We start from the raw sequence: 26,487 nt of genomic DNA, 5'->3' as shown, positions 1-26,487 counted from the left end.
GCAAACGTGGACGTCGTCGCGAGAAAAAAGAGACAGCCGACATCGACTACTGTAACGAATCAGGCCTGCTCCTCGACCCGGAGGTATCTATCGGAGCTCTCGACTCGACTCTGAAATCATCAGTGCTCGACATTCTGCTTATATGCAATCCCGACGCCTCATGCACTCTATCGTTCACTTCATCGATTCTCTTTCTCTTTCAGAGGGACACAACCGGGCATTGTCCTCGGATACCTCTATCGCGACGCGCACCTCTGAGTCTCCCTGTGCTCTCCTGGAATTCGCGGGATCCGGAGGTGAAAGGCAAACGAGCGGTCGAAATCAAACTTCTAGATGGGCAGTCGGCGGAAGTACCCGGTCTCAGAAAGACTACGCTTGCGATCCCGCTCGAATGCAGAAAAAGAAAAAAGAGCGAGGCAACACACCAACGAGTCGGACAGGTCGCAAAGCATGCACAAGAAAATAGTGAGAATTCGACGGCTCCCAATGTAGTGGTGCCATCTCCAATCGAGCCGTCGATGGCCGATATTTGCTCCGGGACTGCAGGGGACAGTATGCTGGCAGCTGCAGATGCGCCGGCGAGAGACGATAGACCGGAATCGCCGCCGATGCGAATTCTCTCCGTGCGTTCCTTGGCTGACGAATCCTCCTATATTTACGCTCCTCTCGAGGAGCGCATCCCCATCGGTTCCGCCGATGTTTCCGGGGGAAACCAGCCTCCGTTGTACATATTCAACCCAGTGAGACGACGCTCGGATCTCCCGCTGAGCGGGGCTGTGAATCCTGCTCTTTATACACCGGATAGCAAGTCGGGAGATTCGCAGACTGATTTTTCTTGTACATCGAACCCTCTCGTCCCCGAGAACGCTGCTTTTGAACCCTTCATCCCATTGAAGAAAATCAAGGAAGAGATCGAGAGCGAGACTCCATTGTCGACCGATAAGGACTCGAGACCTACAGCGGGTAAGGATTCTCATCTCGTCGAGGGGGGAATGAGGAGAGAGTCCCTGGAAATCGGGTGCCCCCAACGGTTGGCACCTACGGGAGGATTTAGGAGAAGCTTACAATTAGCTCGCCCGTCTAACGCTCATGTCATGGCTCTCCGGGGCCTAAGGGGGCTTAGGAAGCTGAGCAGGCTCCGCGATTACCGGGGGAAACTTTCATGATTGCAGATGACCGCGCTGCGGGACATGGCTCCAACTCGCTTCCTGAGACTACCACGAAGAAGTCGAGAAAGACGAAGTCTCCGGAAAGGAGGGATCTGCTGGGTAGGAAAGAGAACGCATCAACTCCTACCACTGCTTGCGAAGATCTCCGCGATCCGGAAGACGGCTCACAATTCTATTTCGAGTTCGATCCCTACTCCTCACCTTTCGATGATTCCGACGAAGAAAGAGCCCACGAGGTAGAACGAACCTTGGAAGGGGTCAACCATAAGAACTTCACGACTGGTATCCTCAGGGAGCTCGATGTGCACAATAGTGGAGACAATGGAGAGCCACGGGGCCGTTTGGAGTCGGATCATTCCTACTCGAAGCCGAACCACGAACATCCAACGCTTACTCCGGAGGAATCGTTGGGAACCCGTCTTGAGTCCTCTCCGCGGACCACTTCCCCATCCGGAAACGCACCGGTACCGAAGTTGATTGTGAGACTACCGAAGAAGATGGTCTGTGATCGAGGGAACAAACAACGGGGTATAAGGAAGCCTGCCAGACGGCGACGCAAGAATAGCAGCAGCTCGAACAATTCCACTGATACATCATCAGGCATCTCCGCGGGATCGAGGATTCCCGAGACGGCCGAAGAGCGGTCGCAGCGCCAAAAACATCTCCTCAATGAACGCAAAATCACCGAGTCGATGATAATTCTCACGAAAATGCGGAATGTCATGTCACAAGCTCGTTCAGGGTCCCTGAACAGCGGCACCGCAATGAGAGACAAGCTCTTCTTCCTTGAGAATCTCTCGCAGTATCTCCGCAGGAACGATTTCTCCAAGGAACCATTGAATCGGAGCATCCTGAATGCCATGGCAGAGTGGCTCTCTCCGTTACCGAATGGGAATCTTCCTCCGTTGAAACTGCGTTCTCGTCTGGTGAATCTCCTCAGGGATTTGAATCGAACCACTCCAGCGCAAGTCTTCCAATCATCGTCGATTGAGGGCGTGCTCATACTGTTAATGAACCATCCGAAAGAATCCGCGAAGAACAAAGCTCTCGAATGGCAGCTCGTGAACTCATGGAGCTAGTCAAGTCGCCTCAAGCTTGTGAAACTCCTTACCTTTGAAATGTGCCTTGTTACGACTGGCGGTCTTCCATCCGCGTTGGACCAATTCGAAGATTGCGGTTGAGCTCTCGGAGGCCGAGACAGTGCTCTCGGGAAGGAATACCGTTCGGGACTCCACGCAAATCAGTATTTTGATGAGTTATATCCGGGTCCGTCATCTTCGTTCCTGTTGACTACGTCTCTCGTACGTCGAGACTGTTGAAAGCATTGTAAATTAGATCCCTGAAATGTATATTAAATTTTGCCGTGCAATCGTAGATGTGACATTCCTTGATTTGGCGGAGGAGCCTGAAGACCTCATCGGATTGTTTCTGCTTATCTTATGATGAGCGTCTTCACGGGGCGTCGCGTCTTCAGGGAGCGTCCATATGGAATACGAGTCGCCTCGAATCTCTCAAATCGCCCATGTGCAAGGTATACTTTTCTTAACAGAGGGTCAGAGATTTTTCATAGCCCACACTGCCAGAGCTCTCATATTGACGTAGAACTACTTCGTACTTACGGAGCGAAGTTCTCGGACCTAGGCGTTGTTGTACCCATCGGTCGGCCCTGGAATCTTGAGAATCCCCGAATACACAACCCTAAACTGATCCGAGAATGACGCTCATTTCCGCCGAGGAGCTCGATCGAGCAGAATGGGCTGCTTGAAAAAAGGATCGCGATACCCATTAGAACACACACCGAGACATTCGGCACCTTCTGTCATTCGCGGCAACGTTTCTCACGGGCAGTTCATACCAGAGGAAGAACTGTCACCAGAGTTTATGAGTCCAAAAAAGCTCGAATGCGCAATTTCGAGGCACAATAGGTGCAAAGGATCTCTTCTCCTCAACTCGCAGTATTGTAACTTGCAACGCGGGCCGATGTTCTGTCGAGGAACTCAATCGTGAAGCGGACATGGGATTCTCCTCTGTGATTCTCGAAGAGACATCCACCCTTTCTTGCCCGTCACGGCTCCTGCGGAGACATCCGCAGTGAACCCTATATCCGGGTTTTCGGGCCGAGTCTCAAATAGATGAACAGGGCTTCGTGAGCTCTGTTCCTAGGCAATATCGAGGAGATACAGGCTGACGTTTGGAGGCGGAATAGAATCCTCGGTGATATCCTCGTAGCATTCAATCATGACCTCTGGGGAGCGGCCGCGGTCATTTGGTCAGAAGGGCCCAAGCCAATTGGGCGCGGTGCCATTCGAGCGCAATGCCATTAGGGCGCTGAGCTATTTGGGCGCAGGCTCCGATTGGGCGCGGTGCCATTTGAGCGCAAAGCAGTTTGAGCGCAATGCCATTTGGGCGAAACGGGATTTGGGCGCGAAGATCATCGGAGAGAACTCGTGTTTTAGTACGGAAGAAGCAGAGATTGACTCCGCCAGAGCTTCGGCTGCTCGACGAAGATTGTCTCCCGGCATCTTTGTCGATCCTACTCGTCGAAAATTTGGAGGCCAACAAGTGGATTTTCGAGATTGTGCGGGACTTTTCGAACAGGACTCACGTGTAGCATCGACGGGGTATCGCGCACAACTTCTTCATGGAGTCGTGAGTCGTGACTCGTGACTTGTGGTTCGTCAGTTTCTGCTCGTCTTCGTACATGATGTGTAAATAAAAGTTGACGAGAATAACTATCAGTCCGCCGTAAGCCAATAGTGTGATAGGTATATGTCGCCATGGCGAATAAAGCGAGAAATGATAACTCAAGAATAAACTCTCGAAAGCTGCGCCAAGGAGCGCATTCACAAGGTGTTTTTTCATTCTCGCGATCTCCAGGTCCTGTTTCCCGTCGATTCCTCATGAGTTATCAGTTCCCTTAGATGAGAGATCCTACCAGTTCTGCGCCCAAAAGTTATTTCGCCTAAATTAGATCCGCTCATATTGGTTTTCGCCCAAACGGCATCTCGCCCAGATGGCATTGCGCCCAATTGGAGCTCGCGCTCTTCTGACTTTTCGCCCGAAAGACCTGTACCGCCAGCAGATCACCACATCGAATCATTTCGATGAGCTCTATAAGTAAGGTCTCGTTTCGTTCCTTCCATGAGGCAAGGAAAGCACAGAATAAATCAATAGAATAGAATTTCGCGTAAATTAGCTCTGGGGGCCATTCGGGAGAGTATTCTGGAAATGGCACTCGATTCAAGACGCGTCGTTTGCAACCGAACGGTGCCTCGCTATTTCTATGCGGAGAACGAATCGTCATGCCCTTCTGCCCCCCAGGATCTGGCTGATGAAACGGGCGGAACTAAACGTCGTATTCCGAGACGGCGCGGCATACTCATGGTGGTGATATTGGGTCTTCGGGATTTCCTCAGCTCCCAGCTCTCAATGAAAAGGAGGACAGGCGGAAAAGAGCAGAGCTCTCTTATATAGACCTCATGGTTCATGATTTTATTGATCCTCATGTTTCTGCGATACTATATCACAGGACCATATCCCTTTCATCTCAGGGGCGATTTCTCAGCAGATCGGTCGGGTCTCCTTCTCCCATCGCTCTAGTAGTTCCTTGGTATTTCGCAGCACTCCACGGTCCAGAAGCTCCTGGAGTCCCGATTTCTTACGGAGCTCCTCTTCATTGAAGTGATGTGGGGTGCATTCTAATAGCACGAGCTGGATTGTTTCCTCCTCCATCCCTTACAAACAGGAGTATGGGTAGATGTTTTGGAACTTACTGCGGTATTTTCGAGTCGGTAGCATCCCTGCTTTCGCTAGTACGAGTAGGGTACTACCTCTTCTATTGTTATACGTGCCGACCGCGGTCAGTCCTCGTCTCTCTTTATACATATTGTATATCTTCAGGCTTGGTCTCCGGGACATCCCTTCTCTCCATACCTTGTCCTGCCTTTCCCGGACTGTCAGTTTCACTTCCTTGAAAAATTTACTTAGAAGTGGACGTCCTTCGTTAGTGCATACCACGGGTATTTCCCCATAAAGGTATTACTGCTTCAGTGTACGCGTCGGTCAGTGTCATGATTCACGATTGACAGGATCGCTCTCTTCCGTCTTTATATGTGCCTCCATTGAAGCTATCCTAGTGAAATATCGGATCCTGCTCTGAGCTTCTCCTGCCTCGAATAATGACCGGCCTATTTCTCCTTGGATGAACTCGTTGGCTACCTTGTATCTAGTAATGCCAAGAGCCCATCGACCCGCAGACATCCGCGTCTTTTCGAAGTGAGCATTCAGCGCTCTTTGGTTCCTCGAGGCTGGTACCGCATACATTTGGCGTACGTCAGCGTCGAGACCGCTGTAGCTTTACAGATGCACCCATATGGATAGGCAGTCGGTCTGTAGCGGGACTTGACGAGCAGAGGTCGTTCGCATGACAGGCAGCGGGATACCCCGGGCTCTCGAGACGGTCAGGTACAGCCCGGAAACCTTCCATATAGGATGCCGTGTGGATACCGACTTCAGTTGTGCGACGGACGGATTCCGATACGAGCAGGTTCTGCCGATGTCTCGCCGCGGCAAGGAGATCGCCCGATCGCAGATCCGGGGCGAACTGCCAGGCGATGGGGAATGAGAACCGAACTCGGAAGAAGTGATTTCCACAGGTCAAGAAAAGCCAGATTCCGTACAAGCAGAGCTTCGTGAGGAAGCGTCGGAGTTCCACGCTCCAACGAAGAGTTCGTTGGGCATGTCGGGCTCGAAAGCCGCGCGATGGCGACTCCGCGGATCAAGGGTTCAAAGCAGGAGCGGATGATCAGACGAATCAACCTCCCGCTGGGGGAACCCAAAGGTCCGAATTATTGACAGCTCGTTGGCCTATTTCGTTCACCGGACGCATCGCCGACTGCTATGGGGTAGTGACCATCGATCATCGCTAACATTCGATGATGCTTCGTTCGATTAACGCTGACGAATCTCTCTGGAAAAGGAAACCTATGAATCTATCAGGGAGCGTCCACATCTCTTCTAGGTGAAGTCGATCAACTTTTCCTCCGCTACCACCGATGGAGTTAAAGTGATGAAGAGCGCGGTGGCCAAGCTGGGACTTCGCTCCCAGCTCTGCCTAGCTCACGGGCTCCAGAACCCACAAAGCACTCCCGAGAGTCCTCCACAACGACGTCTCGGGCGCGGAAGGAAAGCCCGAAAGTTGTTGTCCCAGAGGGCAGAACCGGTAATGACGACACCGACGAGTGCTCGACAATAAGATCCGTTGGTCCTGTACAATCCGAATGCTCCAAAGAGCTCCAGTCATGACGCAAGTCCACCAAATACGCTCCTGGAAGACCTCATTGAGCCGCCACTTAAGAGAGCAGCGCGGGTGGGGCTCCAAAATATCCTTGCCGTTCTGAAGCCTCTCAAAACGTCGATCGTCCGCTTCTACATCGGGGGCAGCGCTCGCTAATGCAGATCGCTCACCAATGATCTTAATTGACAAGTTGAACGGCCACGAAACCTAGCTGTTGGAAGCCCTCATAGTCGTCGTCCTCGGAAAGATATCGAAGAGAAGGCCCCTGGTATCCAAGCTGGTGCAGTACTTGCTGAATCCACGATTCTGCGGAGAATGCTTGGCGAATCTCCCAGCTCGGAAGAAAATCTTAGAGATTTGATCCTGGACATTTTCGCCCCACCGGCTGGCAGCGGCTTCGAGGAGCTCTTTTCTTCGTAATTTTACCAATCATTGAATCGCTGAAGTTTGCAGAATATACATCTATACATACTCGAAACCATGCTCCTTGTGAGTCGAGGTTGAACATTACCCGCGGATTCCGAATGGCAAGTCATGGAGACGTTGCACCCGGCCAGGAGATCAGCTTCATTGGAAGATCCAGGTATCTGACGGAAGAGAGCACTGCCTGGACGTAGCGCATGTCTAGAGCATAGAGCATAGAGGGTCAATGAGTTGAACCATTTCAATCGGGAATAAAGTTTATTGTACTCTCGTTCTTGGCTCGGAAGCCCCTTCTGAACATTCTCATCCCACGTGAAACTTGAACCGCTTCTCTGACCTCCTCGTCGCACTTTCCCTCTCGAGGATCTTTTTTCGGAGCAGTGTACGCTCGATTAACATGGGGTCGACCCGATTCCGTCCTTCGATTCTCCGACTTTCTCGAGTCGAGAATCGACCCTCTCAACGAAAATTGAATTTCACTCCCTCTTAACTTTTTGAGCATAGCAAACATTCACATGTGGTGTGATAACATCGATGACGGCGAAGAATTTCATTCGATTACGTCGGCGGATTAAACACTCGGGAATGTCGCTCCGAAAATGGGCAATACCCGCGGGAAAAAGAACGCTGTAGAAAACATCGGAATGTCTTGGATATCTTCGGGGACTTGAGGATCGCTGCCATCGATATCTAATGTTTTCCGCACTTTCTACACGTATCTTGACTCATCGCGAATTCCCAGAGCAGGTCGATTTGTCGATGAAAAATCGAAAAATTCGAATTTTTATAGACCTGGGGTCGATCTTTATAGCCCTGGGGTGGAAACGGAGAGTCATCACATTCGGGATTTCGTAGCAGGTCCGCATAGGTATCCAACGACGTCATCCGAGGGAGCGGCCAAATCCTATGTCGGGTGACGGTTGCACACTTGGAAACTGGGGATAACGTCCCTGGACCCTAGCAGAAAAACTTGAGAAACAGACTAGATTTCCGTAAAACCCGGAACGGAGTCTTCGGAGCTCGCCGCCATCGATGAAACTTCAACAGAGAAACTAAAATTATGGAAGAATCGAGGTTTTCATCCAGAGGTCCTGACATTAGATCATCGACCAGCACTTGCACTGAACCACATTTTGCACGCATCCTGATAATCGCAAAATTTTCTGAACCTCACCCCCGCAGCTTGTCGCGATCGATAACAGAATTTAGCACTCTACTCATTAAAACTAGATCATTTCTCATCATCACCATATCGTCAAGATCAACGTCATAATCATCACTCCCATCGCCGCACGCGGCACGTCCAATCTATGCCATGAGAATAGAGGCCCAGAAACAGAATTTCCCTTTTTCCACGTTCTGACAGATTCGAACAGCTTCTTTCAAGAGGATCGTATGACAAATATAATCTCCGCATTTCTGCCTGCGCTATGTATGATACAACTGTGCGTTGTGCCTCCGGCCCCATGCGGAAAGTACCCAACGAATCGACTCGATGAGCTCATTCCGAACTTTCGGCGGTGTCTCTCATTGTCCTTCGTGACTGTGTTGATTTCACGCCTTCGAAAGTCAGCGAGCAGTCTCCAGGTCCCAGGAGCGTCACGGAAAGAAACCACGAAGGACAAAGAGGGCTAGAGGTAGCTTGGATAGGGTCAATCACTCTCTTGAGACAGAAAAGATCGTCTGGCGGAACAAATTTACTGTCTCGAAGAGCGTTCAGTGCGAGACTGGACATCTCCTCGAGGAAGAACCCCCTAAACAGCTTTCGTGGCTCTATCAAATTTAAAGACAACCTCGGAGGCACTCTGATGAATCTCTGCATCACTTGCCACGGAAAGGAGACCGTTGATCATTGATTTTTCGACATTCGCCATATGAGGGAATCGCATGTACTCCTCCGTACCACATTTGAGAATCACAGAACCGCTGTGTCGGTCGAATCGGGATGCCGAATAAGCAAGATCGATATTGAGTGAAGTCTCGACAGAATGCCGGGGGAGAAGCTTCGAAAAATCGAATGCGGAGGACCTCCGGAAGTCAATTTTTTTCCCACTCTACGGTGTTCTGCGTCACTGGCCTCATTCTCTCTCCAGCACTATAATCGGCAGAGGATCAAGTCAGACTATCGAGAGATCGAATAAACACCGCCGTTTACCCTTCCGATATTCGAGCGAACTCAACGTCGAGAGAGGATCCGCTCCCTCGGTCACGCACCCATGCGCTCATTCACTAGCTGTCTATGTCGATACCCCTCCAACACTCGCAGCAGGCCTTCGGCCTTCGCAGCCACACAGTCTCTGGACTCGATGAGCAAACTCACTCGCGCCCTCGAATTGGCTTGGAATTGTGCCGTTCAGATTCGATCTTTCGATCTAAAATCTTCCCCTCCCCTCAACATCCCCAACACCTGATTGATACCGCGTCCCCTCCAAAGGGACGTTCCCTTCAACTTTCAGTTCCGCAAACCTCCTGGATGAACTGATCAAGCTCTTGGAATTTTATCTCGGCGTTCATCTGTTCCACCTGCTTGACAAGAGTTTCTGATGAGTCACCGTTTTGGTGTTCTTCATTCGTTCCGTTGGAAGCAGCGCCGGTGGTCTCCTGCAAAGACTTCAGTGTCGGCGGTGCGTGCATGAAGAACATGCCGATATCCGACGAGTGTTCAGCGAAAGCGGGTTTCTGGGGAAAAAAACTCATGAGATACGGCCTATAGAGAGTTTTTCGGTGTGAGCCCACAATCGACACGGGGCAATGCTGAGGGTGCAGAACGAATCGAAGCTATCTCGAAAGCCATACTGCCATTGACTTGGGGTAAAATGTTTGGAGTATGATCCGACATCCGGCAGAGCAAGAAAACCAGGATCAGCATTCACTCACGTACCAGATCGACGTAAACGAATTGCTCGAATGGGTTGTTGGTCTCCTCCTCCCCAGACCTTGTGTTGTCCCAAAGGTCGTATTTATCGTCTTCTTTGTCCGATTCTTCAGACTCCGGCGGCACCTATGAGAAGAGTATCAAATTCTTCAATGGAAAGTGTAATTCGGTTCCCTCCGCATACAGCATAGGTTCAATCTGAGCCTTTCGAGCAGCTCTCCGAGATCACTCCCCACTTACGTCAACAGGTATTGTCTCGTCCGGTTCGAGGAGCAACGTGCAGAACATATCACAAAGATCTTCAGGAACTGCTTCGGGCTTGGGGGGCACGTGTGAAGCGAAAGCTCCGTAGGGGGAAGCGGCATTGAGCGCCTTATTCTGACGGTTTTTCTGCGTGCTGAGAAGAGGGAAAGTATATGTTAGAGATCACCGACAGCCAATGGAATCGGGACATGTTTAGGACTGTGGAATCATAAGATAAGAACACCTAAAGCTTTCCCATCTGCGCCAGCTGCGCAGGCGGCTCACCTGATCGGATAGTCTAACGTGAACTCATTGCCGTGGATGTCCCGCGGGCCCTCTTTGTTGACCTCAGAATCGGTTTTCCCGAAATAGTTCGATTTCAGCACCAAATTCCGCTCCTTCTTTTGTTTTTCCTTATTCGTCATCAACAACTTCGTCCGATATCTGGAATTGAGAAGTGATTCCAAGTTGAGTCATCCCCGGGGTCAATCGAGGGATTCAAGGAGGTCACAATGATTTTCGTGAAGATTTGCCGTCCGAGATCGGTCAGAGCTCGAATTGCACACGTGACTCGTAACGGTAGGTCAACTCACCGCACTGACAAGTTCACTGTTCCGTGGAGCATGCCCACGTTTCCGATGTTGAGCAGCTTCGAGTTCTCACCGCAAACATCATCCTGGAAGGGAAGGAGAAGAGATAAGGCTCATGGCACCGACCCCTGCATTTTCTGCTTGCTCTTCAAAATGTCTAATCTACCTTCCTAGGCTTTGACCGAAGCGCTATGCTGTTAGATAGCCACTCCCTCGGATTCCTCTCCGAATTTCCGTACTTACATTTCCCGGTCCGATGTAGATTTGGTAATGTAGCCGGTAGAAGTCCTCGTTTTGAGACAACGCCAAGCGGTAGGCAGGTACAACTCTACTCACTGCGATCAAGCTCTTCAGCAAGACCGCCATTCGGCAATAGACTTCGTAGGTGCTCTTCGCTGACGCGTCTGTGTCTGGCATGAGAGCTGCAATGTGAATAAATGTATGCATCACTCATGCTCCGTTCTTTCGGTCTTATGAGATCATCGATCCAGCCAGGAAACGTGGGGAAGCACTATCATTTCAAGGATGACCTTCTATAATGTAAAAAATGAAGAGGAAGCATGAATCGAGAAAAGCGCATTGCGAATTGGTTATGCGGGTACCGAAGCTTCGCGGATGCATCTCCACTGATAATGCGACCAAATGTGCCATGACCGTTTTGAGAAAGCTTCTTCTGCCAAGGATTGAGGTTCTGGTTCCCTTATTGACAAACGAGACAGATTCGTCTTGAAGGGACCCGCGGGTCAACACTACGCGACATTCTTCGCAGATGCCTCCGACTTGCGCTTTCCCTCATTCCGGCTTAACGATTCTGTGAGAGCCGTGGCTTCAGTCAGAACACAAGGTCGGCCAAAACGGTTCGCCAGGTAAACTGTTCCCTCATTCAAGCGGAGTAGATTGCCCGCCGCGAAAATATACTCAGGTCTTTCGACTGATTTCCGAAGCACTCTCGTCTATTGCAGCGCTTGATCGAAGCTCACAAGGATCTCGAGGAGCCACCGGCGAACGGGATCAAAATGTCGACGCCGACGGCGGACACCGAATTTTTGTGAATGTTTCACAATTTCTTCTTTCTTATTCCACGCACGGAGCAATGTCAAAGTCACGAATTCAACAGCGTCGGGATATTAAAAGACCCGAAAAAGAGAAATCACCGGTTGTCATGCTTATTTTGAGTCAGAAACGCTCTCAGTACAGCTCACAACGGACTCGCTTCGGTCTGAACGGAGCTTGGTGTCCCGACCGCGAGCCGGAAAAGCATCGATTCACCCAGACAAAAGTAGCAACATCGGCGAAAATTCATCCCACGAAGATTTGTCCCCAGAGCTCGAGCGATATGTGGTCGAAACTTGGTGTGCAACAAGGAAGTACAAGCTGCAGAGCAAAAACTCGACAGGATGATTGAAACTTCCCGAAAAAATCAACAATGATTCGATTTCAGGAGAAGCCTTGACTCAAGGAAGCGTCGGTGAAGGTTCCGTGCTTTTGTGATACAAGTTTCGGAAGCGCTTCATTTCTCAAGGAAAGGATTTCGAGAAGAAAATACCGAAAAACTTTTATGGGTACTCACATAATTCCCAAGTTTCCAGCACGAATTTTTCCTTGTCTTTCGTATACAGACTCAAGTCGATACATATCGACGTTCCGAGGCTGAGTGTTTTCTGTGGTAGCGGATTCAAGGCGGTTTTCAACTGTTCGCTGAATTCCGCGACGTCCTGTATGTTCAAGTGAAACTGCAATGGAAAAAAATCCAGTTCGAACTATGCTCGAGTCGACAACTCGCGCCTTCGAATGCTCATTCCGCAGCACCGAGATATCTCATGGTGAAGGATAATAATATCTATTTGGAATATAATCTCAGACTTTGTCCGTCGAAAGTACCCCCGGATGGCCCTGGTATTCCGAGAAATCAAGTTTTGCGAATGCTCTGAGGCCAGACTCGACTGCCGATCACGGGTAAACACATCGTGCTCCAGAGGTAGTGTTTCGCTACTCACCCAGTCGGACGGAGATCCTCTCGTTTTACATGGTGTCCTCTCCGGCTCGTCATAACGACTCTGCAGAATAACTTGAACGCACTTCGAAACAAAATTCTTGACGAAACGATCCAACTCCTTCCGGTCCTTCTCCGCGAGTTTCACGACGCCACCTATGGGCATCTTGGAGTTCTTCGAAGGAATGTCCTCTCTTGATTATGTCACAACTCGATGCGGAATATTTCCGATGGCACCAGATCACAAGGGATGAGCTTGGCCTCTGATCTTTTGGAGCTGATTCTGTGAATGAGAAGAAGACCATCCGTTAGCATCTAGACCCGATTTGTGAACTGCGGACGTCATTCCGCTGTCGCTCCCTGCTTCGCGGGCTCCCTGAGTTGGTGTTCGTGTCGCGAATTATGATGCCGAATGGTAAAAAAAACTGATGACTCCCGTCTCAATCATTATCGACGACCTGGCCTCATCCCGAACGCGACGTGAGTGCAAAGCTACTTCTTCTCCCAGCCTGGCCGAATACGGCGAATCTCCGTTTAGGGAAGCGGTCTTTGTTCGACTGATCAAAAACTGCATTGCATCGTTCACGCATATCTGAAGTGGTAACGACGACGAAGCAGCGGCACGGCGCCTCCGCTCGTGGTTCCGACCAGAAGAGACTTGAGAATTCGGCGCCGAACAAAGATGTCAGTTCTCCCGGATTTCCTGTTCGAAGACCACAATCCCCGCCTGGAATGACATACTCGAGAAATCGGCAAGGTAGAATCGGTGATTTCGGCGAAAATAAGCAGTGTCGTCGAATTCGGGCAGAATTTCGAAATTCGCGGCGAACCAGTGGAGTAAGTACGTCGCGATAAGCGTTCGCACTATGTACGCGGAATACGACAGGGGACTCGGGTCAAGACTCTCTCATGACCAGAGTCGTATCGGTCGACGCTTTCGGGGTCTACGTCTACGCGGTCGGAGTGAAACGGCGCCAAGTGAAAAGATGTCAGCGCAGCGATTAGAAGATTTCACCGGAATAGCACCGCCGCCGTTTAGGAGCTATTTTTGACTTTTCGCACCATAATGGCTCGGGTCTCGTTTGCTCTTTTCCGTCGACCGGCAGTCGAAGCGTAAGCCCAAGCGACATATCATTACGCCAGCACACTGCCGGTCAATCCCTACTCTAAGCGATGCCTCCCCGAGCTCCTCGAAGCCGGCGAACGCGGAAAACAAATCAAAATTTTCTCCAGCCCATCCCTGCCGATCTCAGAGCACCGTGAGCTGGGATCAGAGGGAGGGGGTCGAGCGCTTCCGAAGCCCGGCGACGATGATTGACGTCCCCGCTCAAACCTCTGGATTGAGCGCTCTGAGTGCAGGCGCAGAAGGTCAATGACAGTCGATCTTCTGCAAGCCGCTCCTGCTGAAAACAACCGAATCCCCGCGGCAGTATGCAAACATCATGGGGACTCGGATGTCGTTTGGAACCTCCAGTTCCCAACTAACCCTTGACAACAGAGTAGGAGCGAGTATTCCTATGGGTGTGAGAATAGCTTCGGCTTGAATATTATTGACCCGGTGTTGTTACCGAAGCGCAGCTGTGGGACGTTCGTCGAATGTCTAGACCGCGAGCGAGCTGGCTGGTCGCGCGTAGTTCGTCGACGCTGCTACTCGAGGCTAGTCGGACAGACGACAATTCGTGTCTTGCAAGTGTCTCTGTCGGCCGAAGTTGTGTGTGTGTGCGTGCGCAGCGGGGCGTGCGCGCGCGCTCGACGAAGAGATTTAGGTCTGCCGCTCGCTCGCTTTCTTCTAGCATTCTAGTGGCAACGGCTTCTGCGCAGTTGTCGAAGCCCCTTACAGTCACGTGTGTGTATACGTGTGGTCCACCGCCGCCGGCCTCAGAAATGGACACAGCGGCTGTGGTACCGACTAGCTTGCCGGCGGACCATGCGACTGGCCAGCCGACCATTCCTCCCTCCCTCCTTGCCTCCGTCCAGCTAGCCACTCAGCCCGCCAGTTAGAGCAACACAACAACAAGCGGCGAAGAACAGCCCGTCGTCGGCCCGCCGGGCAACGACCCTGTTTCACACCACCAGCGACAACAATAATAACGAGCCGCGTCAGCTAGAAACGTCAGAAGTCTCGTTTTCCGGCCAAGACTTTATTCCATTTCGCTCAGAAGACCGCGTTGAGGTCTTCCTGTTGTGATCTTCGCGTTTCCGCGATCGCTGCTCTGATCGTCAATCGGCGTTCCGCAGTCGAGCTTTTCTCTTCGGTTCGAGCCATATTGAACGTACTCTGAGGCGAGCGGGACAACGGAAAGAGGTGACTGGAGGAGTATCCTCTGAAGAAGTCAACTTCGTCCCAGACGGTGGAACGTCGGAGTTCACCAGATTGGAATATAAGAAACTTCATTCGACTGAGATTATCACTCCTTCAAGTACCGAGAAGGGGAACGGAGTCGCTGGAACTTCGGCATAAGCCGACTCCAGCGTGGTGCTCCACATGAAATCCACGAATAATTCAGGATTTCGATTTCAAAGAGAGAGATCTCTTCAGGTAGGACTTCCTGAGGGAAACAGCTGCGTTTTCCAAGGTCCAATCAGTTTACTTCGGAATGAAGCAAGAGGAAGCCCGACCACCAGCGATCGATTCATCGGAAACAACAGGATTTTTTTCCACAATGAGCAAATGCGTGCGCAGATCGTGAGCGTGGACTGATAACAAGACAGTCGACGAAAAAAACATAGCCATCCTTCAATCGATCGGTCAAGGGTCTTATAGGAAGAGAGTTTAAGTTTCACCAAGATCATCCTTCCGACTCGCGGTAGCAGACCCTATCGTTGAGCTGGACCGGGTAAATACGGCTCCTTGAGTCGTGTGCGATATCCAAAAATCGCTTATGGAGCATCTCGGAAGAATCTCAAAGGAGGTATCAGATAACAGTCGACACTATTGGGAAATCGCAGAAAAACACCAAACGCGTAGCGCCCTTATCAAGAGCCTCCCGTACCGAGGTGGGCGAATACGAAAAAAAATTAAGCCGAAGCTCCCACGACAGAATGAATGGATCGGAATCCTCGACGTTCGGAGAACATGATTCAACTTCCGGAACCGCGTCTATGGCGCCATGGAAATGTGTACAGTTCCATAGGGATGCGGCCGCAGCGTCTTATTTCAGCTATTTGACTACAGGAGGAGAGAGGTGCTCGAAATCTCCAAGGGAGCTCCGTTATGCAGATAACGACCGTGATTGGTTGGAGTCTAATGCGGAGCTCCTCGAGAGCCGCCGTCAGAGAGTCGTCTCTACGGTGGCCTCCAGCTCGACAAGTCGACGGGACCGCCGATGGATAGGTCCCTCGTTGTGAATATCGTCCTTGTTGTCAACGCTGTAGCTCTATTCTCTTCGAGTGAGCGAGTGAGCTGACCGACTGGCTGGCCGGCCGACTAGCTTAGGGAACCACCAGCTGGCTCGCCAGTGGTGCAACGTCACTGTTTGCCCGGGAAAGACCAGAGGCCGCCACTCTGGCGCCGCAACGCGCTCACTCGCACACCGCGACACAGAACATGATTTGAGCGGAGAGTAAGCGAGCGCCCTGGCAAGCATGAGCGGTCCGAGCAACAAACATGTCCGCCATGAAGCAGCTGATCAGTCTGTCAGATGGATAGACAGAAAGCCAGCCAGACAGTCCGCCAGAGGAGAAGGCGCTGGATGCTCTGACCAGAAAACGGAAATTGAGAAATTTCGGAAATGTTTCCGAGGTAAACAGCCGACATAGAGGAGGAAATACAACAACAACAAACGTCACAGCCGGAAAAAAACGAGAACCGGCTCCCATGATCTTGGATCTATTGGTTTTTTCTGCGCTTGCTTCAGTCAGTCGGCCCGACGAAAACGCGCTCGCTGAGCAGTCAAAAGCAAGCGGCGAAACTTGAAAACCGATATGCATCGGATCTTGGTTGCGGAAGGACAAAAACGCATGCAAGATCAAATGACGCTCAGTTTATCGTTGCAGGGTAGGCCGTCAGCGTCGGCTCGGCACACGATCCGCGGAACCCATCCGCCCGGATAAGTGTACATATATTTCTTCTAATTTGCAAAAGGGACAGGTGGCGGAAATGCGAGAGCCGGTAGGACAGCAGACGGCGGACTCGATCAAGCTCAAGGTCAGCTCATTCCATTCGGAATTGCCGAAATCACAGAATCCCAACCTTAAAGGCTTCTCGAATGAGAGTACAATTCTGTTACAGTGCTAGCTTCCTGTCTCGACTTACGTACGAAGCTCGGCAGAGAGTGAGACTGATCGACATCTTTTTGTGTTCCGTCAATTTTTTTACCGAGCAGCAGATTCTGTTGATCAATTATTATTATTGAGTCTGTGGGTCAATAAAACACTCACTGACTTCCATTCTATCAGTCAAGCGTGGTTCGGTCGATCAGTGTCGGACGCCGGAAAGGTTCAATAAAGTTGGTTCTCACGTGTCACCGCATCCTTCTTGTCATCCTCTTGTGTTGTCCAACACAGTGCCATGTTGGCAGCGAGATTCTTCGAATTCTTCGATCAACGTTTTCGATTAGCGTCAACGCTCTCATATCTGGCTTTGGCTGCGGTTCCCGGAGCCGAGAATGGCGCGTTCACCCTGAGCCCGCTATATGGACCGCTCCATCTCCAATGTGTTTTCCGGCGGCCCGATGTTCGTGGCGGAGATAATAGGCGGGATTCAGTGCAGAGAGGAGCTCCAAGATCGGAGCGTAAAGAGCTGCGATATCGGAAGCTTGAACCAAAGCGAAAATAATTCGATGTGAGCTCATCTCCTTCGGAAGCGTCCGCGGCAGACAATTGAAGCTAAGCGAATCGAGGGAGGTCAAGGACAGACAAAGAGGCTTTACTCCGATCCTTTATCACCCTTTCGTCAACAAGTGGTCGTAGGCTCATGAAGCACGAATTTCACTTCGAAAATTAGTTTTTAAATTGCTTCCGTCTCGAATGCTTGAAACCTGCTGCTGCTGCTGCTGCCATCTTGATTACCCTTGCTTTCCCTCTGCCATCTTCCCTGAGCATCTCGCTAGTTTTTGAATGTGTGGGGCTTTGACAGATTTTTGAGTGAGAGACTCCTTGGTCGAGAAGTCAAACACTCCGCAAATGGATGTGGCGTCCGACAAATCAACTAAAACGATAAGCGCGGGATCATCATAAACGGCGTCGAGTCACTAGGGGCATTGCTGGCTAACAGGCGGATCAGAACGGCTCTGGATATATCATAGATGTATCCACGCCCCTCCTCTTTCTTCCCCCCACCCACATTCACGACACCTGATAACCGCCTCCGAGCGGAAAATTGCTCTTTCCTGACCGATTAGGAGAAGAGTCAAATATTGGGACGTCAAGTTCTTCGAATCGATGCAAACAATAAGAAGAGCCGTGCAAAAATCTAGCTGCGGTGCCTCGATGTCTGACAGTTTGGCGTATGAGTCGGGAAGGGACATCCCACGAGAGCTCCGTACGGTACCGCAGAGACTCGCGCCAGCGGTCGGAAAAGGAATGACGCCGACATTTGGATTATCGGATCTCATTTACGATGAGCTCAAATCTTGCATCCTCTTAACAGAGTCAGAGCCTTCAGTCAGATGGCATATCCGCCACGCAAACACACGCCCGCCTAAACACATATACATAACATATATGTACATACATGCTGTGAGTTTTGTGAACCGTCCGGCGGAACAACGGCAAATCCATCGACAATCATGCGAATCGATAGCGCCGTACGTCCTTTTCACTAATGTTACATTCTGACCGCGAACCGAGCGTCTTCACGTGATTAATCACAGAAGTCACCGACGGCGAGCTTCGCACTAATCATTGGATGCGCCAGCATCAGAGCCGGCGTTCCGAGCCCTTCGTAAAAGGTATGAATAGTCTGCAACCATCCGACGAGCACTTCATAAAAGATCTTTTCTCTCGGAGACGAGCTAATTCTAGGAATCAAAGCCCTATGAATTTCATACAAACACAGGATTCTGCGCAAGTCAGACGCGTTGAGAGAATCGGCTTGCTGTCTTTTATCGCCGTTAGGCTTCCGGACTAAGGATCGAGTGTCTTCTGAGAACTCCTCGATGAATGCCCATTAGCCGTTCGATGCATCTCTCGAAGGGAGTCCATTCTGAGGACTTCCTCGGAATCCGTCCCACGACATCGCTTGAGAATTTGGAGTAAAAAATATTCCACGCATATGTTCGCATTGATGGGAGTTTCATCGGAGTCCTAGTGCGTGCGTCGAGTCGTATAGGATGCGTATCACTGACAAAGAGAGCACAGAGCCCAACAATTTAGGGGGAACGATAAAGGAATGGATTCCCAATGTGCAGGGGTCAGCGGCATTTCCGAAACCGCGCTCCGTGTCAAGGCGACTTCAAGTCGGGATATTCATGATTTTATGATCCACGTCAATCCTACGAGGGTCGTGAATCCGTCTCAAGCAATCGATAGCGAACGCGTTGCCTGGAAAGAGAGCGAAAGAAAATGGGACACGGGTCCCGAGAAAGAACTAGGTGCACGAGAGCAGGGTAGGAAGTGTCCCTCAGATGGTTTCAGCCTTTCGAACAGATGAAACTGCGCATGTGGTCACCCCGGTAAATGTCGCTCAGCGGCGAAGCCGGACGACAGCAGCTTGCGCGTGGGCCAAGGCTCACTCAAAACGCTTGAGCCTCCGGGATCGAGCGGAACTTAAGGACCGCAATACAGGTCAAGTTGACAAGGTGGAATTTCGAAAGCGAGCTGCTTTGGACTGGAGAGTCCAAGGTCGTACGGACTCCTCCTCGTCGCGCCACGACTTGCCACCAATGCACGCTTCGACGCTTGAGGAAGTCTTCAACGGAGACGAAACAACTGAGTGTGACAGCGTCGAGCGATATTGTCATCATGACATTGACCGAGCTCTTACGATATATGTATGTCCAAATATTCCAATCACTCTTTCCAGCTTCCTCTAACAGCTCAGATTCGCGCATCCTCCGTACTTTTCTTATCGGCACACAAAAAACAAATACTCGTCTAATACGTCTCTCAACCTTGGCGGTACTCAGGAGATACACGCGCCGTACCTCGTGTGATGACATTGTTGAGTTTCCCCGACAGAATATTGAAGATAACGGCTCGGAAGATTAGGAACATATACGGGATATTCCGCTCCGTTGCAGAATGACGTCGGGAAAATCAAACGGCGGAGAAAGCACGGAATCTCTGGGAAAACTCGAGAGAGGCGTTCTAGGAATATTGGGGTGAGCGAATGGATGAGTCAACTACGTGAGCAGGAACAATGCCGTGCATGGACTTTGCTCTCAGTCGTTCTAGACATCGTTCGCTTCCAGAAATGCGATAAAGGCTGATAAAAAGGCCTTTCAGACGATCTCCCTTTCGGCAAGGACAGGATGCGTTGTAAACACGTCTTGAGGTCATCTAGGTAGTGGCGACCGACCGGCCGGTCGCTCGCTCAGCCCAAAGAGCCGATACATTTCCTTCTCTATCTTCCCTTCGCCCCGATTAGCAGCTCAGGAACAGAACTGTAAGCTGCCGAAAGGCGCTGCTCTATCCAGGCGACAGAGGGATTACTTGAAGCAGAGCGCCGCTGAGGCCCCAGAGAGGCACCGCGATCCCAGCGGCGTACAGATTCTGCTTCCGAATCTCTAGCGTAAACTTACCGAGAAGCTTCGAAGCACCGAGTTTTCGGCCACGACCACTTCGAACCCGAGACAATGTTCGGGACCCTACCGAAGTTCTACAGCTCGAGAGGTCTGGGACATATCGAGCTCAGGGACAAACTTTTCGGGGTTGACGATCATTTGCCGTGCCGACGCAAGAATCTCTAAGCGAAGTTTGAACTCAACCGGCGGAACATGTGGATCCGCGGGTGACGCCGGCGCGGAGTTATGCAACCCACATTCGAATTCAAACTCCTTGCTGACTCGCGCTCGATAGACTCGTCACGCGTAAGCCCTAACACCTCGTCATCAAGTTGACGTACTGGGAGCACGAACACGCAGCGTATTCCTATGTTCAGCTGTGATTCACCGAGATCACTGTCATACAAACGACGATCCTGAATCCGGAGATGACGACTTATTGTACGAATATAGAAATCTACGTACATGGTTGGCTTCCCTTGTCAATGGATCGAGTTATTCTGTGTGAGTTGCGTAATATGGAAACAACTGCAATCACCGATAGAAATTGGTCCGGCTCGGTGGTTCAACGAATGTCGGAAGACTTGATCTTATCTTTCTTGATTGGATAAGCTCATTCTACAGCGAGGGGAAGACAGCGGAGCAGCTTACGTCTAAGACATCGGGAACCTAGCTCGACTTTCGAATATCAGAACGGTCGCAGCCCTCCGGTGCGGCGAGGTCTAGTCGCGCTTCCCAAACCCGATGTTTTCCTGGAGTGCTGGAGACGATATGAGCAGGCGATAAGGGTCCGATACGAGTCGTCTTGAGGAATGTATCATGTCAGGGTCTTCCGTAGAAATTCACCCTTCAGCTCGCGGAAATTCGATCTCGATCCGCTGAAGGATCCGGGCGATCACAGCTGATTCATAAACAGAAAGGAATTCATTGACAGCTCTTCATGTCTGCGATGGATAGCCGTCGAACCCAACAAACATTGTGCGTTCGATATTTCCGCTCAGCTTCACGTGGTCTATCCGATGCTTTTCGAAAATCAAGAGCTGCTGATCATCGCTAAGTGTCGGCAAATGCGGCGTGCTCGAGGAATCGTAAGCAAGAACGCTGTCATACACGCCGATGATGGGACGATAAACTTCAAACCGGGGAATCGAGCACAATCGTCTCTCGGAATGATCCCTGCTGGCCACAGCTCGGAGCGCTCATCCTCTTTTGACAGGGGGCCTCCGTAAGAGTAACAGCCTCTGCTTGGCGCGAGCTCGGAATGTTTTCCAAGAGGATCTCTGCCCTGGTCGCCAAGGATATCCGACTGGCCTTTTAGTCTCTGGGAGGGTTCCCACTCATATCCCCCATGATGAGAGAGTCCTGCTCGTCTACTCGACAGAGCTGTATTCAGTGAGCAGTTTCGTACAATCCTTAACCGAGTACAAGTCCATCGTGGGCGTAGGTGGGGGTATGACTTACTCGGTGAGGAAAGCTCCACAAAGACGAACTGAACTGGCTACATCTCAAGTTCCGCCGAACCTGCGGCTCCAGATGTGGTAATGAGTCCGAAAACTAGCGAATGATCACTCGTTTTGAGAACAGGTTGTGGCGAGACCGATGTTTGGGAGCACTTATGGAACGCCACCTTCTGCTTCGAAGCCTCGGGGCGACCACGTTTCACAGCAGGCTCTCGTGTTCCTCGTTCAAACGAAGTACTCCGCAGATTTGATCGAGTTTCACGAGCACTTCGGGAGTCTCCTCAGAGTTCCGCGGTCCGGAGGTAATCACACACGTTCCCGCACACAAGACACCTGCTCCTTCGTGGTGCACGAGAAAACGTTGTCGCCTATTTCACCGCAAGGAACATATGACGAGTCGTAGCATTCTCTTGTGACTGCCAACCATAGAGGGAAAGTGCTGCGGACGCCATCTTGGGCCGATGGAGAGGGCACCGCGCGAACTTTGAATGTTGGCGCGCTAGATCCCGTCCCACCGTACTGTAACGGTTGCGCCACTCCCCAGTAGGGAGTGGGCCGTGGCGGGTCCTGGAAATAAATTCCGACTCATTTCCCAATGGGAAGGGATGGCGTCCATATTGTTTTGCTGCGATCGATCCGGACTCATTTCGATTTCCCGTTTTCTGCGCCCAAAGGCTTTCGCACTGAGAACTTCGCGTGTAAGAGACTTTCGCTCTAAAAGAGTCTCGTCACAAATTCCGCTCCCATACGACTCAACGCTGAAAACCTCGTGCATAAGAGATTGAGAATATTTCTTATTCCGGAGCAATTTCGACCGTATAGACTCCCAAGCTAACGACTGCTGGAGCTGGAGCGTACATGAAAAACCCTCGAGTCAAGAACCCTAGCAGTGCTCCCAAATGGAATCAGTACATCAAATTCCAGGCCTCATTGTCGTTTCTCTTCGGGGCAGTATTCATCGACCATGGATTAATCCCGCGGGGTGTCCTAGACGGTCGACACCACCAATTTTAGGGGCGTCTGTGGAATTGACTTGAGCATCAGATTGATATCTCCAGGACTAAGGTACCGGAGGAGACTATCCAACTCCAGCCGATCTTCTTTACGGGTTCTGCCAGCGAAAGAGTGATATTCGGCTCTTCTTTTTCGCCCCCGATCGCTCCGTAGCGCCGAAAATCGCAAACGCCGGCTCGCTGTGGCCGACCCCGCTCCCGGAGAAATTATCGCTCTAACAAACCGAGGCTTAACAACTGTTTGTCAAGCTCCGTGAATCTGGGTCAGCATCGACATATATTTTCAGCAGGTACCTAGGACAGTCTGCCTGAATGACCTTTGGCATGAATTATGAGGCACAACTCAATGTCAACGTTCTAGTCTGCTCGGCAGATATCCTCCTGGCTGCTCCTAATGACTCATTGATAGGTGGCTTGAAGCCCCGTGAGTTTCCTACATGCTTCGAGCTCCCAGAAACATCCAGCGAATCCAGAAGTTCACAATGTGTCGGGAGTACGGTCGAATCCCGGTTGAGGGACGGCACTACTCGAACTACTCGGCGCACGAACGTTTCGTCCTAGGTGGGAATTATTCGGTTTGCGAACGTGGATTCGACTTACAAAGGGTTCCGTGGGGTAACGAGAATGAAAGTTTTCCAGTATGATGGAAGATATGAATATGCTAGGCAAAAAATGCATGCCAATAGCATGGAACGAGCCCCCCGCTCGAAATGGTGCGCAAATCGGCAGAGGGAGCCTGTCCTTCGACCCACGAACCATCTTCCGGATGGGATCCGGTCTGTGTGTCTAGGTTTCACTGTACTTTCCCCCAACGGATTTGAACACTGTACGGGAAAGTGCGATTTTTCGAGGATGGATAGAGGTCTTACACTGAGTCGATGACCTGCTTGTATGCTCAGGCAAAACTCATTGCAGACTGAACATTGTCGCTTCAATGCAGGACCCCCCCGACTCAGAATTCCGGCCTTGAATGTGATCTTTTTCATCCGGGGAGATTCCGGACCTCGAAGCGGGAAAAAGAGAAAAGCACAACGATCTATACGTAAGGGATGAATCTCCTTCGCCCAAGAACGAATCTCTGATAATACAATCATCAATCATCATACGGATCGATGTCTGTGATACTTATTCGAGCAAAAAATGAAGGTGAAACCGAGCTCTTCAAAGAGAGTAATATGTACGCCAGACGGGAGTCCGCGATCCGAGATATCGTATTCAGCTCGGAAATCCTCTGTCGGGAAAGATCTGAGTCATAATCATTGACCGCAGTGTGCCCGTGCCCCTTGAGGCCCTGGCTGCTGCCCCTTCTGAACTCACAGAGTTCTCCTCGACTCGAATGAACACCCGATCTGCAAACGAACCTGATTCCACCGCAGGGTCCGCCTGTCGCTCTCTCTCCGCTAATCTAGTCGTTTCTTGGTCCGGAAATTCTCTCACGAGCTAACCCCATCTCTTATTCCCATGACTCCCCGATGTGGGGCATGCATTTCTGAGCGAGAAATCTCCCAGGCGATTTGCCTTCACTTGCTCTCTTGCATGCGTTCAACGCAACCACTGGAAACGGCCCAGCGGAAAACGTGAAAGAGCTTCCAATTCTTTTCTGAGAAAATCTTTGAATCTTAGTGAGGCCTACACTTGAGGGTTTCGCAAGCTTGAACTCCCTTGAAACTCCGTTCCCGTACCGTCGCCCTTCGCGGCGGTAGTGCCTGCTTCGACGCGGAAGCTTGAGCGAAAAGCAGATGTTTCGAGGCATAATTTGAGCGGCGAAGGTTCTGGGGCCCCTTAGGTCGACGTAATTCTTGCCCACGGCTGTGGTGACAGGAACAATTAGGAATCGTGAAGAACGTGCAGACCAGTTCTATTTTGGAGCATTCCCCTTACCTAAGCAACCCGTTTGTGTTCTACCCAAGCGCTATTCGGACTAGCTTCTTCGACGGAAGGTGTTCCGACACACCTGCATCGCCGTAGGGCCTGGTAAGCGACGAAGGCTCTTATTGGCAGCATCGCAGTAGCTCGCTCACTCACTCTCATTCAGAGCTCACGCGTATTTCTTCTCCATCTCCTAGCTCCTGTCTGAGAAAACTGATATCATGACCTCGAATCGACGGGTTCTCGCTTCAGGGTTCCCGGGAGAATGTCTCTGTTCATCAGGTGGTGGTCGATCCTCCATAGGAAGTCAATGGGGAGTGAAAATTGCCGTGAATTTTCGAGAAGAACGCCGTGAATGATTCCCAGCCTTAGACATGATCATCTCATCAAATCCAAGAGTTCACCACACATCGAAGGTACTCCTTCGCCTCTCAGTCAAGCTCAGAGCGGTGTGCTTCGCCCTACCGGACGACCCCGAATCAGAGCGTCCTCCCGACTCTAGATTAATGGCAAGCTGGGGTGATGGTCTTGCGAATCCCTCGACCCGAATAAGTCAACAGCAAAGGACGGACCGGATTTCCGAACGATACCCGGGCACCTGATTGTTTAATGTACGCACAAATGTTTAAGAAAACGGCGATCTCGCCAACATGTAGCACCCGGTCACAACAAGAATTCCTGGCACGGATACTGCGCACGCGTCCCCAATTAAGGCGATACTTATTGGGGCGTCCCATGCCCTGATAAGTATCGAGGGATTTATCGAAAACCTACACGGCATCCCCTGCACGTTGAAAACTTCTTCATTCTTATCGACCTTCCGAGATGGATTCTGTAGATTCGTATCATTTCGACTACATGTAGCGACGCTCACCCGTGGGCACGATCCGTGAAGTCGTACACGGCCCAGGGACTCAGTTTGTGCTGTGCGACTTTCTTAATACTCTGCGAGAACACCCCCGCGCGGCTCAAGTTCGCCAGGTACGTGCACGCTATGATTGGATCGGGACAGAGGAGAAGTCAGTTGTTGACCGGTCGGGAACGATCAGTCGGGCATGACGGAGGACTTTTCCTCCTTGCTTGCGTTTCATCGGAGAGAGTCCTGCGATCAAAATTAAGGAACGAAACTCAAAAGGATCGATCGAACCGCCCGATTCCTTTGAACTCATCTCCGGGGATCAGCGTCATCATCATCGTCCCGCTCCATGCTCTAAGCAACAGATTGAGTTTTTGAAATGCTTCCCCGCCATTCCTCTGGATGGTCCGCCCCAGGAAACTTGACGTATGGACTTCATGATACGTGCTTTCTCGGCACATGCTCACTCGTTTGAAAAGAACCGCCGTTCTGCGGCGCGACCCGCTGGACGGTTTCGCACATCCACCCTCGAGCAGAGAGCGCGAAGCATGCTGTAGCTTGACGCTCAGTTCGGTGACTCTCGGACGAGACGAGACAGTTCAATTGGTTCTGGACTCCCAAGCTCTCCCATCATCGAGGATCGTGTCTCTGCGGAGGGTTGACTGGATCTCTGAACAGAGAATCGGCGCGACCGCGTTTCGCCGGTCTTTGTTCTCGTGATCTCGTCTGGCTGGAAGGATTCCTTGACACTTGTAGTGGAGAATTTTCACGTGCTACCACAGGAGTCGATTCCTACTCAATCTGGTGAGATTTTCCTACTGAAAATCAGGTGTCGGCATAGCCTCGAACCCCGATTACCTTAGTGACCGCCTCCGATTCTGCCGCCGAGAATCTATATCTGAGCTCTCGTAGAAAGTCCGTGAGCGTCGCGACGTGATACGACGTCAGGTCGGCGTCGTCTGTCTCATATGTTAACTTGGGAACGGAGAATTATGAACCCTGCCCGATAGTTTTTGATGCAGTGCTCGGCGCTCTG

At 51.1% G+C, this 26,487-nt stretch overlaps 2 protein-coding genes across 2 annotated transcripts; one reads left to right on the top strand and one right to left on the bottom strand.

Moving 5' to 3' along the window:
- Positions 1 to 554: 554 nt before the first annotated feature.
- On the top strand, positions 555 to 2,248 carry LOC100898990 (protein IWS1 homolog). The gene is made up of 2 exons (XM_018639732.1): positions 555 to 963; positions 1,173 to 2,248. Exons 1-2 carry the CDS (start codon positions 555 to 557, stop codon positions 2,246 to 2,248), a joined length of 1,485 nt encoding a protein of 494 aa, XP_018495248.1.
- A 7,058-nt stretch (positions 2,249 to 9,306) lies between these two features.
- Atg13 (Autophagy-related 13) lies at positions 9,307 to 22,108 on the bottom strand. The gene is made up of 9 exons (XM_003743869.2): positions 21,715 to 22,108; positions 12,594 to 12,872; positions 12,167 to 12,329; positions 10,840 to 11,018; positions 10,600 to 10,682; positions 10,292 to 10,450; positions 10,004 to 10,160; positions 9,770 to 9,889; positions 9,307 to 9,567 (listed from the first exon to the last, which is right to left on the bottom strand). Exons 2-9 carry the CDS (start codon positions 12,753 to 12,755, stop codon positions 9,334 to 9,336), a joined length of 1,257 nt encoding a protein of 418 aa, XP_003743917.2. The 5' UTR covers positions 12,756 to 12,872; positions 21,715 to 22,108; the 3' UTR covers positions 9,307 to 9,333.
- Positions 22,109 to 26,487: the final 4,379 nt, after the last annotated feature.

The sequence above is a fragment of the Galendromus occidentalis genome, unplaced genomic scaffold (assembly GCF_000255335.2).
Source record: "Galendromus occidentalis unplaced genomic scaffold, Mocc_1.1 scf7180000077452, whole genome shotgun sequence".
Taxonomy (NCBI): Eukaryota; Metazoa; Arthropoda; class Arachnida; order Mesostigmata; family Phytoseiidae; genus Galendromus; species Galendromus occidentalis.
This window is presented reverse-complemented; position numbering and strand designations above follow the sequence as displayed.